This window comes from Doryrhamphus excisus, linkage group LG9 (assembly GCF_037039965.1).
Source record: "Doryrhamphus excisus strain RoL-2023G ecotype Guam linkage group LG9, RoL_Dexc_Guam_v1.1, whole genome shotgun sequence".
NCBI classification, from domain to species: Eukaryota; Metazoa; Chordata; class Actinopteri; order Syngnathiformes; family Syngnathidae; genus Doryrhamphus; species Doryrhamphus excisus.
The window spans coordinates 19684997-19700275 of NC_136365.1; the positions used below are offsets into that span (position 1 = coordinate 19684997).

The 15279-nt window shown below is 41.8% G+C and overlaps 1 protein-coding gene across 3 annotated transcripts in view; it reads left to right on the plus strand.

The window, feature by feature from the left end:
• LOC131136065 (slit homolog 1 protein-like) overlaps positions 1 to 15279 on the plus strand; it is a 37815-nt gene that overhangs the window by 453 nt on the left and 22083 nt on the right. For all 3 annotated transcript variants that reach the window (XM_078793597.1, XM_078793598.1, XM_078793599.1), the window contains exons 2-4: positions 6374 to 6445; positions 6756 to 6827; positions 8564 to 8635. In XM_078793597.1, the coding sequence (XP_078649723.1) occupies positions 6374 to 6445; positions 6756 to 6827; positions 8564 to 8635 (216 nt within the window). The remainder of the gene's footprint in view (positions 1 to 6373; positions 6446 to 6755; positions 6828 to 8563; positions 8636 to 15279) is intronic.

Below are 15279 nucleotides of genomic sequence, written 5' to 3' on the forward strand. Positions count from 1 at the left end.
AATCTGGCGATACAATACGATATATCACGATACGATATATCACAATACTGTTAACAAGGCGATATTTTTGTTTTTCTAGTTAAAGATTATTTCCTGGAAAAACTGAATTCCACCAGCAATATGCACTTACTAAATACATTTTTATTCCATTAGAACAGTATGTTATGCTGTATCACAAACTTTCCTCTGTAAAAACCTAAAGTGTAGCATTTGGATAAATAAAACTTTAACATTCAGCTTTAAATTTACGAAAAAAACCAAACAAAAATGTTATTGTGAAAAAAAACAATAATTACCGGAAGAAAATTTCCAAGAACAAAGCTGAAATTGTTGGAAAATTAAAAAACAAACAGCAGAAATGGAAAAAAAACACTTTATTTTGAAAACAAAAAATATGTGCTCTAATAAGAAAAAAGTTGCAATTTTAGGAGAATAAAAGAAAAAAGTAAAATAAAAATAAAATAACAAAAATAATTCAATTTTAGTAGCATAGTTGAACTTTTAAATATTGTCATATTATGAGAAACAAACTAAACAAAATGAAATTGCAATTTTTGGAAATTTAAATTTCGGACAGTCAAAATATTATGGGAAAAAGTCATAATTTTTCTTGTAGTTAAAGATTATTTCCTGGAAAAACTGAATTCCACCAGCAATATGCACTTACTAAACACATTTTTATTCCATTAGAACAGTATGTTATGCTGTATCACAAACTTCCCTCTGTAAAAACGTAAAGTGTAGCATTTGGATAAATAAAACTTTAACATCCAGCTTTAAATTTACAACAAAAAATACATAAAAAACTAATAAATTAAATGATGTATCAAGATCCTGCTCAAATGTTCACATTCTGTGCAAAAATGCAGAGTATAACAGTATTTTTGTGGAACAAAGTAACTAACATCAGTAAAAAGTCCTTAAAAAGGATTCTTGAAATAACCATTATTTAACAAAATAGTGATATCAATTTGGAAAACAAAATACCTGCAATATCACAGTACTACTTTTGTAGTATACAAAAGGACCTTGGCATTGCTTGCTAGCGGCAGGTCATGTTATGAGGAACATCAATTCCCACTCAGTGTGTCGCTGTCCAGGGTAGCTTTCACCTTAAAATATGCTCCATGTACTTAAACCACTATAGCTCACATTCTAATCACTTAATCACCACATACCAAGACATTGGAGGATTTATTCATATGAAGAAGAAGCCATCCAAAACATGATGTGCTATATATATCACTATATTGACACTTACTATGGTACCCATTATGTCATTGGATGCTGTATTGTGGAAAGCAGGAAGTGAACAAATGTAACTGTGATTGGTTGGCTCGCCTGAAAAATGGTTGTTTGTCTATATGTGCCGTGATTGGCTGGCTCGCCCGAAGAATGGTTGTTTGTCTATACTATGTGCCCTATAATTGGCTGGCTCGCCCAGAAAATGGTTGTTTGTCTATATGTGCCCTGTGATTGTCTGGCTCGCCTGAAAAATGGTTGTTTGTCTATATGTACCCGGTGATTGGCTGGCTCGCCCGAAAAATGGATGTTTGTCTATATGTGCCCTGTGATTGGCTGTGATTGGCTGGCTCGCCCGAAAAATGGTTGTTTGTTTATATGTGCCCTGTGATTGGCTGGCTCGCCCGAAAAATGGTTGTTTGTCTATATGTGCCCTGTGATTGGCTGTGATTGGCTGGCTCGCCCGAAAAATGGTTGTTTGTCTATATGTGCCCTGTGATTGGCTGGCTCGCCCGAAAAATGGTTGTTTGTCTACATGTACCCTGTGATTGGCTGGCCACCAGTCCAGGGTGTACCCCGCCTCTCGCCTGAAGACAGCTGGGATAGGCTCCAGCACCCCCGCGACCCTGGTGAGGATAAGCTGTAGAAAATGAATGAATGAATGAATGAATACATGCTGAACAATGCTTACTTTAGGAACTTTAGGACTTTATCATTTGCTTCAATATGGATGCTTTTTCATATTTCACAAAACAAAACAATTTTTCAAATTAATCTACTTTTGAAAAACCTTGATAAGTGAAGCCTGTAGGCTGATAATGATAAAGACCGCTTTCGATGCCCCTGATCTAAAACCACAAACGCTGTCCTCCAAGTCGTCCACGTTGGTCTTCCTGCTTGCGATGTGCTTTGTGAGGGGCGGCGTTCCCGCATGAGCTCTCCACACTAGAAACGATGACATCATAGCGAGGGGGTATAAATAAGGAAACACGTCTTAAGTGTATGTGCTGTATTTATAGTGGGGGCATGCTGGTGTGTGTTGCAGGTTCTAGAGTGGCTGCGTGTGAATAATTGATGCTTGTCAGGGTGCCAGCAGAGATATTATCCCTTTTCTCCTCCTCTGCGGGTCACTGCAGCGGGGACGACGCCGTCCGGTATTGCCATCGGGAACATCGGCTCGGGTCGCCGGTCGGAGAGAAATGGCGCGGAAAATGCTGGAAGGCCACAGAGACATTTGCCCGCTGGCCCATTAGCAAGGCGGTAAAGGGAATTGACAAAGTGGAGAATGGCGTGGCTTTATTGCCACTCCAGAGTGAAAGTGAAAGTGAAATGGACCGTTCTGGGATTGTTCAATTCCAGGAGTGGACCAAGAACGGGCTGGATTGTTGGCCTTTGAAGCAAGATTTTTTTTTTTATCATCTGGCTGCACGGCGGTTGAGTGGTTAGCGCGCAGACCTCATAGCTAGGAGACCCGAGATCAATCCCACCCTCGGTGTGGAGTTTGCATGTTCTCCCCGTGCATGCGTGGGTTTTCTCCGGGTATTCCGGTTTCCTCCCACATTCCAAAAACATGCTAGGTTAATTAGCGACTCCAAATTGTCCATAGGTATGAATGTGAGTGTGAATGGTTGTTTGTCTATATGTGCCCTGTGATTGGCTGGCCACCAGTCCAGGGTGTACCCCGCCTCTCTCTCGCCTGAAGACAGCTGGGATAAGCTCCAGCACCCCCGGCAACCCTTGTGAGGATAAGCGGTAGAAAATGAATGAATGAAATTACCACACAAGCTAGGAGACCCGGGTTTGATACCCTGCTCGGCCATCTTTGTGTGGAGTTTGCATGTTCTCCCCGTGTCCTGTGATTGGCTGGCTCGCCCGAAAAATGGTTGTTTGTCTATATGTGCACTGTGATTGGCTGGCTCGCCCGAAAAAATGGTTGTTTGTCTATATGTGCACTGTGATTGGCTGGCCACCAGTCCAGGGTGTACCCCGCCTCTCGCCCGAAGACATCAGGGATAGGCTCCAGCAACTCCCGCGACCCTTGTGAGGATAAGCGTCAGAAAATGAATAAATGAATGAATGAATATCTTAACGAGCGTTTATGTGACTATAGGGGTGCTATTTCATGTATGCAGAGCTCTGATTTAGAAGGTTGTATATAGACATGAAATAACACCCCTATAGTCATCTTTAAGCTTGTGTGACTCAACATCGTCAATATGATAAGCGATTTGGTGTTGGTGTCGTCATGTCAACGCTGAAGACACTAAAACTACCCACTCACCCTTTCACCTGTGACCTCCCTGTCGGCTCGCCATGTCCACAGCAAATGGATCGCATATTTGTTCAGGGCTAATTAGCATGTAAAGCGATCCGTGTGTGTGTGTGTGTGTGTCAGTGTCATTCCTGGGGCGACAGCCGGTCGTGAGAGGGTGATTCATCAAGGTGACCGCGACCGTGCGACTTAACTAGCGCTACATCGTCATGGCAACGTAGCAATGCCGTTGATGTCGTGTACTGCTAGCATGAAGCTACAAGAGCATGATAGTGAAGTTGTGACAGAATGAGGGTGGAGGGGTTAGACCAGGGGTCGGCAACCTTTACTATGGATAGTTGCCTACTAAAGAAAAATAGCCCGGAGCCGCAAAACATTGGAGGGAATTTGGGGGTATCAAAGTAGTTCAGATAAGAAAAGACGAGTTGGAGTACTCTTGCTAGTATTGGAGATAAACTTACATAAATGTATGCATATGTAAACTACTGCAAACTTACCTGATTTTTAAGTTCCCATGGAATGATATCAAATTTATTTTTAGAATTGTTAAATAGCTCTGGGAAAGTATTACCGTATTTTCCGGAGTATAAGTTGCACAAGGCTAAAAATGCATAATTAGGTAGAAAAAAAACGTACATAACTCGTATTTTTTGTGGGTAATTTATTTCATGACTAAAATAGACATTACGTCCTCTTGGAAGGCAAATTCTAACAATAAAAGATAAAAGAACATCCTGAAACGGTGTAAGATATGCTAACATAATGGTACAACTACACAAAAAATAAACATAAACAAAAAAAATGTCCAGTTTATGTAACAAACAGTTTTTTTTTATTTATAAGTCGCTCTGGAGTATAAGTCGCAGGAACAGCCAACCTATGAAAAAAAGTGCGACTTATAGTACGGAAAATACGGTAAATATTTTCCTTCATGTTTACCTGTGAGAGAAAACTGAATAGCATCCTGTCTGCTCATCCTCCTCCTCATCCAATCACCAGTCAGAACTCAGGATGCATTCATGGTCTCACACAAAGTTGGAATTTTTTAAAACTCATTTCAAAAGACGTGCATTTTCCCCATTCGCGTGTTAAATAATATTCAAGCATTGCAAATGGAACCACAACAAACAGGCTGATGAGCCACATGTGGCTCTAGAGCCACGGGTTGCTGACCCCCTGGGCCAGAAGATGAAGAGGTGAGAGAACGAAGATGAGGAGGAAAAGGAGTGTGGGGAATTAGGATGAGGATGATATGAAGGAATGAATATGAAAATAACAACATGGAACATTAGCAAATAGAACATAAAGTAGCGCCACCTGCTGGTGTGGAGTTTTGTTTGTACATTTAGTGATTCCACAATTTGAGAGAGAGAGAGAGAGACGCGTTCTGCTTTAATGAGCTATTGTTTGGCACCGTTTCCACCGTGGGGGTCTGGGAGGTGGTGGTCTGTCTGTCAGCTGACCTGTGACCCCCATCGTGCTGTACAGACGGCCTCTACTCAGCGTGTCCTCCTTGGACGTATACACGTTCCTCCCGCCTCAGGCTGCCGCGCTCTAACCGTCAAAGCAATTTGACACACGCCCGGGAAGGGGGAGGGGGGTGGGTGGCCCTCATGGAAGCCACCCCTCCATCTGTAACAACCACCACCAAGGTGTCTCCTCCTGCTGGTCGACATCTTAATTAGCTTCTTACATGGGAATTAAATGTTAAATTAAACAATAATACACTGGGATAGGCTCCAGCTTGCACTTGAGGTGGACAAGCGGTATAGAAAAAGGATGGATGGAAATTTTTCATTATTATTTTTTATTATTATTTTAAATTATTATTTTTTTAATGGTGCTGGCAAATGTGCTACATGAATGAAAGAAATAAATATTTTCAAAACAACTCTTTTACCAGTTAATTATCATTTTACAAAGAACACTAAAATCATCACCCGGCGACTTAACACTCGAAATGCATGCCCAATAAATATCCAAACATGTAACACTATAAGTTAAAACGTGAGTTCAAAACATGCAACTCCACACAGAGATAACTCTTGATATAAGTTTAATTTCATTAAACTTAATTTCATAAGGTCATAATATCTGCATAATTTGAGCACCTCGTACTTCGGTACGAAAAATATGAATTAAATTAACTTAAATTAAATTAAGTTTTGCTTTGTTTTGTTAAATTAAATTAAACAAAATTAAATGTTTTGTTTTGTTAACCTTAAATTAAATTAAATGATTTGTTTTGTTTTGTTAAATTAAATATTTAATTTAATTTAATTTAATTTAATTTAATTTAATTTAATTTAATTTAATTTAATTTAATTTAATTTAATTTAATTTAAGAAGGCAGGAAGTGAACAAATGTAACAGTTACTGATTGTAAAAGTGCCAGATGGAAGGGTAGGATTTAATAAGCTTTGCTTCTTCCTACTCCTTTTGGACATGTGGAACTGTGAACTGATTTTGTGATGCATTCAATTGTAATCTGATGCATGTTCAAATGAAATAAAACCATTAACAGATTGCAGCCTAATTTGCATTATTACATGTAAATGTTCCAAAAGCGGCTCTACGTTTTCACTTCTCTCTTGTCGTCAGGACGGGACAAGGTCACACTCATGGAACATAACACGACAGACACACACACACATTACACACGCCACATACACACTCAGGGGGCTCGTCTTACATCAGCTTATGTGTTATTAAATCCTGCCACTGGCAGTAATGGCATATTATTGTATGTAATTAGATGGTGTACCCACTGAAGAGTCTTTTATTGAGAAAAATGCTGACACAAGATGATTGTTTGCTGTTGGTCACGTTCCTATGGTAACCATCCTTGTTTGTGTGTAGGGATCTGAACGGGAACAACCTGACCATCATCACCAAGTTGGACCTGTCCGGACTGAAACACCTGAGAGTGCTGTGAGTCTACCTGAGTCACTTTCATTTCTTCTGCAGGAATTCCGTCTTTCCCACGTATCTCTGGTAGCCTCATCTTCCGCTAGGAATGTCGGCTCGCCCCCCCCGACCCCCACCCGTGACATATGAGACACCCAAAGGTGTCGGTGTCAGTCATATTTTCACTCAGGGAGGGGCTGAACTCTGGCCTTTTTTCACCTGGGAACACGTAAATTAGTATTTTGTTCAGTAGAACGGTCTGTTCCAGTGTCAAACAGTGGCCACGATAATCACACTGGGAGGTACTGATTGTGTTGTTGTTGTTGTGTTGTAGTCACCTGATGGAGAATCAGATAAGGGAGGTGGAGCGAGGAGCTCTGGATGAGCTGAAGGATCTGGAGCGACTGTGAGTACACTTGAAGTACTTTCAGCCCACTTTACCTCCACACATACCTACATATGTACATACCTATCTAAAATCTTAGCTTTGTGTCATACGGGACATACAGCCATCCCTCGTTTATCACGGTTAATTGGTTCCATCTTCTAAATGTGGTTTTAAACATTGTTAGAGCTCTTTAGACATGAAATAACACCCCTATAGTCACCTTTACATTGGTATTAGTCAATATAGCAGATATAATCACAGGAAATAAGACATATTAGACATAAATAAGATGACATAGACTTACATGTTAGCAGTTTCTCATCTTCCTCATCTCATCTCCTCTCATATTCTTCACTCTCGTCGTCTTCATTCAGCTTCCTCATCATCATAATCTTCCTCACTATTCATATTTCCCTCATTCGCATGGTCGTCATCTTTCTCATCATCGTCTTCTTGCTCATCCACTTCATTCTCATCTTTCCCATCTTCATTCTCAATCTCCTCATCTTCTTCATCATCATGCTCCTCCCCGTCGTCATTGTCATTCTCAGCCTCCTCGTTGTTGTCATGAACATCTTTTTCATTATTCTCATTTTCATCCTCATGAAGACCTCATTATGATGTACTTTTTATTCTCATCTTTCTCATCGACAGCTTCCTCATTGTCAACATAATCTTCCACATCATCATCATCATCGTTACCATCTTCTCTATTCTCATGTTCATTCTTATCTTTCTCATCCTCATCTTCCATATCCACCTCATCCTCATCTTCATTCTCATCTTTAGCTTCCTCATCATCATAATGCATTTTCCTCACTATTCTCATCTTGGTACACCCTCATTCACCTCATCCTCATCCTCATTCTCATCTTTCGTATCATCATCAGCATCTTCCTCATTCTCCTCCTCTCATATTCTTCACTGTCGTCGTCTTCATTCAGCTTCCTCATCATCATAATCTTCCTCACTATTCTCATGTTCATTCATATTTCCCTCATTCGCCTGGTCCTCATCTTTCTCATCATCGTCTTCTTGCTCATCCACTTCATTCTCATCTTCCTCACTCTCTTAATTTTCAGTCTTCAGTCTCCTTATTTTCTCATCCTCATTTACATACTCATCTTCTTCATTCACCTTATCATCTTCATCGTCACCCTCCTCTTCTTCTTCACTGTCGTCATCTTTCTTATCTTCAGCTTCCTCATCATCATAATCATGTTCCTCACTATTGTAAACATTCTTATGCTCATTTTCATCATCCTCATCCACCTCATTCTCATCTTTTACATCATTATCATCAACATTGTTGCTATTCTCATCTTCCTCATCCACCTTTTTTGTCATCTTTTCCTCACTATTCTCACGTTCTTTCTCATCTCCCTCATTCACTTCATCCTCATCTTTCTTATCATCATCATCATCCTACTCATCCACTTCTTTCTCATCTACCTCATCCTCAGCCTCATCAGGGTTCTCATCTTCTTCCTCGTCTAGCTCATATTCAGTCTCTCTTCCTTTTCCTCATCCTGCCTCATTCGCCTGGTCCTCATCTTTCTCATCATGGTCATCTTGCTCATCCACTTCATTCTCATCTTCCTCACAAGTTGCTTGTATATGCATATTTTTAAGTTAATAACAGTAATAATAATCATTCAACCACAAAACAGAGATGATTTATTCATAAATGAGTGCAATGCCTGACATGGTGTGTATGTGTATGTGTGTGTTTGTGTGTGTTTGTGTGCGTCCAGCCGCCTCAACAAGAATCGTCTCACACAAATCCCAGAACTTCTGTTTCAGAAGAACGAAGCCTTGTCCCGACTGTGAGTACGCAAATATTCCCTGGAACCATTTTTCTTGTTGCTGCTCATTCCTGCATCCTGCATCCTTTATTTATTCCATGCGTCCTTGACATCAATCCTACTTCCTTTTCTGTATCCTACATCCTCCTCATGAACCCCACTCACGCTCACATGTCCTACTTTTTCTTGATTGGAATGCTGCTCCTTTTCTTATATTCTACATCCTTAAGTCTCCAATGGAATTCTGCAGCCATCCTAGTCAGAACGTTCCTCTCTTTACTTCCTTCCTGCTGAACCGTTTTAATACTGAGCCTTGATGATGACATCACATCCCCAATTCCCATTAATTAGTGTCCGAGCCTTTTAGCCCCGGCTCATAAAATGTCTTCAAGGTTAGGTAGCTACCGCTAATGAATGCTAATGTGAGATGGTCCATGCAGTAGAACAGGTGGAATCAGAGCTGGTGTGGGGTAAGCGGTGGACCCCCGCACATTCACACCCTGCACACCAAATGTAAAGGGTAGTAAGGTTTTTTTTTTCCTGAAGCGTAAATAGTATGTTTGACGGTCCTTGAACGCACCTTCAACATTCATTCATTCATTCATTTATTTTCTACCGCTTTTCCTCACAAGGGTGCTGGAGCTTATCCCAGCTGTCTTCGGGTGAGAGGCGGGGGTACACTCTGGACTGGTTGCCGGCCAATCACAGGGCACATATAGACAAACAACCATTCACACTCACATTCATACTTCAAGATAACAGGTCTGCTTTCATGGATGACTTAAGGAAGTAAAAATGTTTCCAATTATTGGAATACCAAAATGTTGTCGATTAATTGGATAATATTTGTTTCAGCATTCAAATTATCATATTATTTTTTTCCTTTTTTTTAGAATTTTACGATATGAATGCGGAAATATGAGAAAAAAGGTTGCAATTACAAGAAAATATTGAAATGTTACAAGAACAGTAAGGGTCTCCTAGCTCCACTTGACCGCCGTGCAGCCGTTATTATATATTATGTCTTGGAATTTTTCATGACAAATTTTAATGCTGGCCAAACACGGATCTCACAGGAATTGAACTCGGGGCTCCTAGCTGTGAGGTCTGCGCGCTAACCACTCGACTGTATTATTATTATTATTATTATTCATATTATTATTATTCATTCATTCATTTTCTACCGTTTATCCTCACGAGGGTCGCGGGGGCGAGAGGCGGGGTACACCCTGGACTGGTGGCCAGCCAATCACAGGGCACATATAGACAAACAACCATTCACACTCACATTCATACTTATGGACAATTTGGAGTCGCTAATTAACCTAGCATGTTTTTTTTGGAATGTGGGAGGAAACCGGAGTACCCGGAGAAAACCCACGCATGCACGGGGAGAACATGCAAACTCCACACAGAGATGGGATTGAACTCGGGTCTCCTAGCTGTGAGGTCTGCATGTGAAAAATATTTATAGAAGAAAAATAATAGGCTAGGACAGAGTCAAACACGAGAAGCAATCTACTTTTTGTTTGGATTTTTCTGGGGTCATCAGGCTTTATGGAAGCCCTCAGCAAGGAAGTGCTAATAGCTCTGCAGTGTGTGTGTGTGTGTGTGTGTGTGTGTGTGTGTGTGTGTGCTGATTGATCGAACATGCCAAGTCCATCTTGCTATTCCCTGATGGGAGTCAGAGTGTGAAATTGCCAAAATCCCACACAGCACAATAACAGGACACACACACTCATCCATGTCCCTCAGTGCTTTAATGCAATTTACAATAATGAAGCATTTACTGTATATGATACTGTATATGATTTACCATGTGTGGTAAACACAGGTCAATCTGGCTATGGATTTGTTATGGATTGTGATTACAAACAAAAACATCAAATGAAGAAGCAGACAGCACATATTTGTTTCCATGGTAACAACATGGTGTCACCCCGCTGAGACCAGTTGGCCACTACTAACATTCCAAAGAGAGTCTTTCTGCCGTTTGGGGACCAGAAAGTGGGTCAGTTGTAAAGACCATCGACAGTAGAGCTCCGCTTTTCAAAGGGGGTTACGTTCCGAGGTGTAAAGTGTTCAGGTTTAATGCCTAAGTTGCTTTGCACACTTATTGAACACATTGTTATGGGATCATAACATAAGAGGATGGATGAAAGCATGGAATAGAGGAATAGAGGTTGAAGGTGCGGCTGCAAGGCGGTCGAGTGGTTAGCGCGGGGTTCAATTCCACCCTCGGCCATCTATCTATGTGGAGTTTGCATGTTCTCCCCGTGCATGCGTGGGTTTTCTCCAGGTACTCCGGTTTCCTCCCACATTCCAAAAACATGCTAAGTTAATTGGCGACTCCAAATTGTCCGTAGGTATGAATGTGAGTGTGAATGGTTGTTTGTCTATATGTGCCCTGTGATTGGCTGGCCACCAGTCCAGTGTGTACCCCGCTTCTCGCCCCAAAGAAGACAGCTGGGATAGGCTCCAGCATACATATGTTGAGTGTTAAGTTGCTGTGTGATGAGTTTAGTGTTTTTTTTTGTGAGATGGCATTGTGACTCCCACTGCGATAGGCTCCAGCACCCCAGCGACCCTCGTGAGGATAAGCGGTAGAAAATGAATTAATGCTATGAAGGCGGGACTGCACGGCGTTGGAGTGGTTAGCGCACAGACCTCACAGCAAGGAGATCCCGGTTCAATTCCCATCTCTGTGTGGAGTTTGCATGTTCTCCCCGTGCATGCGTAGGTTTTCTCCGGGTACTCCGGTTTCCTCTCACATTCCAAAAAAAACATGCTAGGTTAATTAGCGACTCCAAATTGTCCATAGGTATGAATGTGAGTGTGAATGGTTGTTTGTCTATATGTGCCCTGTGATTGGCTGGCCACCAGTCCAAGGTGTACCCCGCCTCTCACCCGAAGAAGACAGCTGGGATAGGCTCCAGCACCCCCGCGACCCTTGTGAGGATAAGCGGCAGAAAATGAATGAATGAAATATTTTTCATATTTGGTGCAAAAACTTAACTGACAGCATTGTTAGCTAGCTTATATTAACTTGTATTCTATATATGTTAGTGTTTCACATATGGATTGTGAATTATGGGCTAAATTGAGATATCTGCTTAATGAGAAAAGAAGAAAAAAGGTTGAGTCCGCACTCCACTCAGGGAACGACTGGCTGCCATGGAGAACTTGCCAGTGAGTCCACCAGACTGGTAGCCCCTCAAGTCGTCATGTGGCGTCCGCTCTTAGCCATTGTTAGCTTAAGTGTCTGTCTGCTAGCGGTCATACCCTCACGTCTTCATGTTTTCATTGTTAGCTTAACTCCTGTCTGTCTGCGAACTGGAATGTCCTCATGTGTTTTCACGGACCGGTCCTCAGACGGCAGCAGGGTGTTCCCAGCATTCCACTCTTCGCCGCCCGCTGAGACCGAGAAGGATGAAAGACTTTGTGGTGATGGCTGATGGGCTGTGTCCAAGGTCATGATGGATGATCTCATGCCAGTCACATGACCGCTGATGCATTATGGGACACATCCCTTCCACATCTTCATTCTCAATATCCTCATCTTCTTCTTCATCTTGATCCTCACTGTCTTCATTGTCATTCTCAGCCTCATCGCTGTTGTCATGAACATCTTTTTCACTATTCTCATTTTCATCCTCATCCTCATTATGACCCCATTATGATGGACGTTTTATTCTCATCTTTCTCATCTACAGCTTCCTCATTGTCAACAATCTTCCACATCATCATCATTGTTACCATCTTCTCTATTCTCATGTTCATTCTTATCTTTCTCATCCTCATCTTACATATCCACCTCATCATCCTCCTCCTCATCTTTAGTCTCATCTTCAGCTTCCTCATCATCATAATGCTTTTTCCTCACTATTCTCATCTTGGTCTCACCCTCATTCACTTCATCCTAACCATTTTCACGTTTATTATCATGGTCCTCGTCCACCTCATCATCATCTTCAGCATCCTCCTCCTTATCTTCAGCTTCCTCATCATCATATTCATCATCATCTCACTATTCTCATTTTGGTACACACTCATTCACCTCATCCTAATGTTTATTATCATGGTCCTCGTCCACCTCATTCTCATCTTTCATATCATCATCAGCATCTCCCTTATCCTCCTCCTCTCATATTCTTCACTCGTCGTCTTCATTCAGCTTCCTCATCATCATAACCTTCCTCACTATTCTCATATTCATTCATATTTCCTTCATTTCATTCGCCTGGTCCTCATCTTTCTCATCACCGTCATCTTGCTCATCAACTTCATTCTCATCTTCCTCACTCTCCTCATTTTCATAATCTTCAGTCTCCTTATTTTCTCATCCTCATTGACATACTCATCTTCTTCATCCACCTCATCATCTTCATCCTCACCCTCCTCTTCTTCTTCAATGTCATCATCTTCTTTCTTATCTTCAGCTTCCTCACTCTTCTCATCCTGGTACTCCCTCATTCACTTCATCCAAAACATTCCTATGTTCATTTTCACCATCCTCATCCACCTCATTCTCATCTTTCACATCATTATCATCAACATTGTTGCTATTCTCATCTGCATGCTCATCTTCCTCATCCACCTTTTTTGTCATCTTCATCTTAAGGTTCCTCATCATCATAAATCTTCCTCACTATTCTCATGTTGTTTCTCATCTCCCTCATTCACTTCATCCTCATCTTTATCATCATCATCATCATCCTACTCATCCACTTCATTCCCATCTACCTCATCCTCAGCCTCATCAGGGTTCTCATCTTCTTCCCCGTCGAGATCATATTCAGTCTCTCTTCCTTTTCCTCATCCTCTTCAGTCTCATCTCTAACGCCCTGAACTCTCCTCATCGTCGTCCTCTTCCTCGTGCTTTCTCATGTACCGACTTCTTCATCATATTCCCTTTTGCTCGTCTTCATTCTCCTCCCATCCTTGATTCTCATCATTTTGTTCATCTTCACTCATTTTGCACTCTCACTCTCGTATCCTCATGGCCAGTTGGTAGCAGGTCATGTGTTGCTTTTGCAGTCAGGCTGCTTAATGGATGTCGGAGAAGTAGATGATGCAAAGTAGAACGTGTACATGATGCAGGTATGAACTGTAGAAGTCTCGGTGAGTGTGTGTGTGTGTGTGTGTGTGTGAGAGAGAGAGATCCATCTTGCAGATGAGATCCAAACTTCTCAGCTGAGGGAGGGAGGTGAGGAGTGCAGGAGCGGCGGAAAGCGAGTGGGAAAGTTTACCTTTCCCACCGTGTGAGAGTTTGGGGATGAGGAGGACGGGAGACACAGACGGGATGACATGGACACTGATGAGAGAGAGAGAAAGAATGAGAGCAAATATTAGCTGCTCTCACACACACACACACACACACACACATCCAGCTGTGACCATGAAGTGTTTCCTTGCGGTAAACATCTTGTATCCTGGCAACAGGAATCGTGACGACCTGAGAGGAAAGCATCTTTAATATACGTATATGTGTGTGTGTGTGTGTGTGTGTGTGTGTGTGTAGTCCGTCCAACAGTATAACTTATGTGCGACTTTACTGCTATTGTTACAAGCGTGACCATGCCTAGTGTGTACTGGCCAATCATGAAAGTATATCATAATGTATAACAACATAATGTATAAGAACGTAAATATGAACGAATGACGCCATGTTCACGCTTGGTGTAAGACCGACATCGTTCTTCCCCTGGAAGAATAACATTGTCTTAAGGCATGACAGAGCCTACTGGAGTGTATTGTAGAAACATGAAAGAACGTTAGCAAACATGGCGGTTTGGATCGCAACTAAGTTGTTAGCGTGAGTGCTAGCCCCGGTTGGAGGTCGTAAAAGTTAGCAAGACAGGAATGTTGTTTATATGACATTAATTTCTAGACTTTTCTTTTAATACGCGCAGACCTCACAGCTAGGGGACCAGGGTTCAATTCCACCCTTGGCCATCTCTGTGTGGAGTGAGTGTGAATGGTTGTTTGTCTATATGTGCCCTGTGATTGGCTGGCCACCAGTCCAGGGTGTACCCCGCCTCTCACCCGAAGACATGGGATAGGCTCCAGCACCCCCCCATGACCCTCGTGAGCGCAAGCGGTAGAAAATGAATGAATTAATATAAATATAGGGGTGTTATTTCATGTCTGGAAGGCTCTAATCATGTTTGAAGGTGGTATACAGCGACCTTCGTGAGGATAAGCGGTAGAAAATGAATGAATAAATAAATATTGTGTTAGCAATACCACGAGTGGTTAGCACGCAGGCCTCACAGCTAGGAGACCCGAGTTCAATTCCACCCTCTCTGTGTGGAGTTTGCATGTTCTCCCCGTGCATGCGTGGGTTTTCTCCGGGTACTCCGGTTTCCTCCCACATTCCAAAAACATGCTAGGTTAATTAGCGACTCCAAATTGTCCATAGGTATGAATGTGAGTGTGAATGGTTGTTTGTCTATATGTGCCCTGTGATTGGCTGGCCACCAGTCCAGGGTGTACCCCGACAGCTGGGATAGGAATCCCCCTTGTGAGGAAAAAGCGTTAAAAAATGAATGAATAAAAAAATATGTAAAATATTTACCTCCATATTGCACATTTAGTTTTGTCCTGCAGTTTTATGCACGCTGGTAAAATGTGAGGGAAAATATTAGCTTTTAATGATTCCCTAA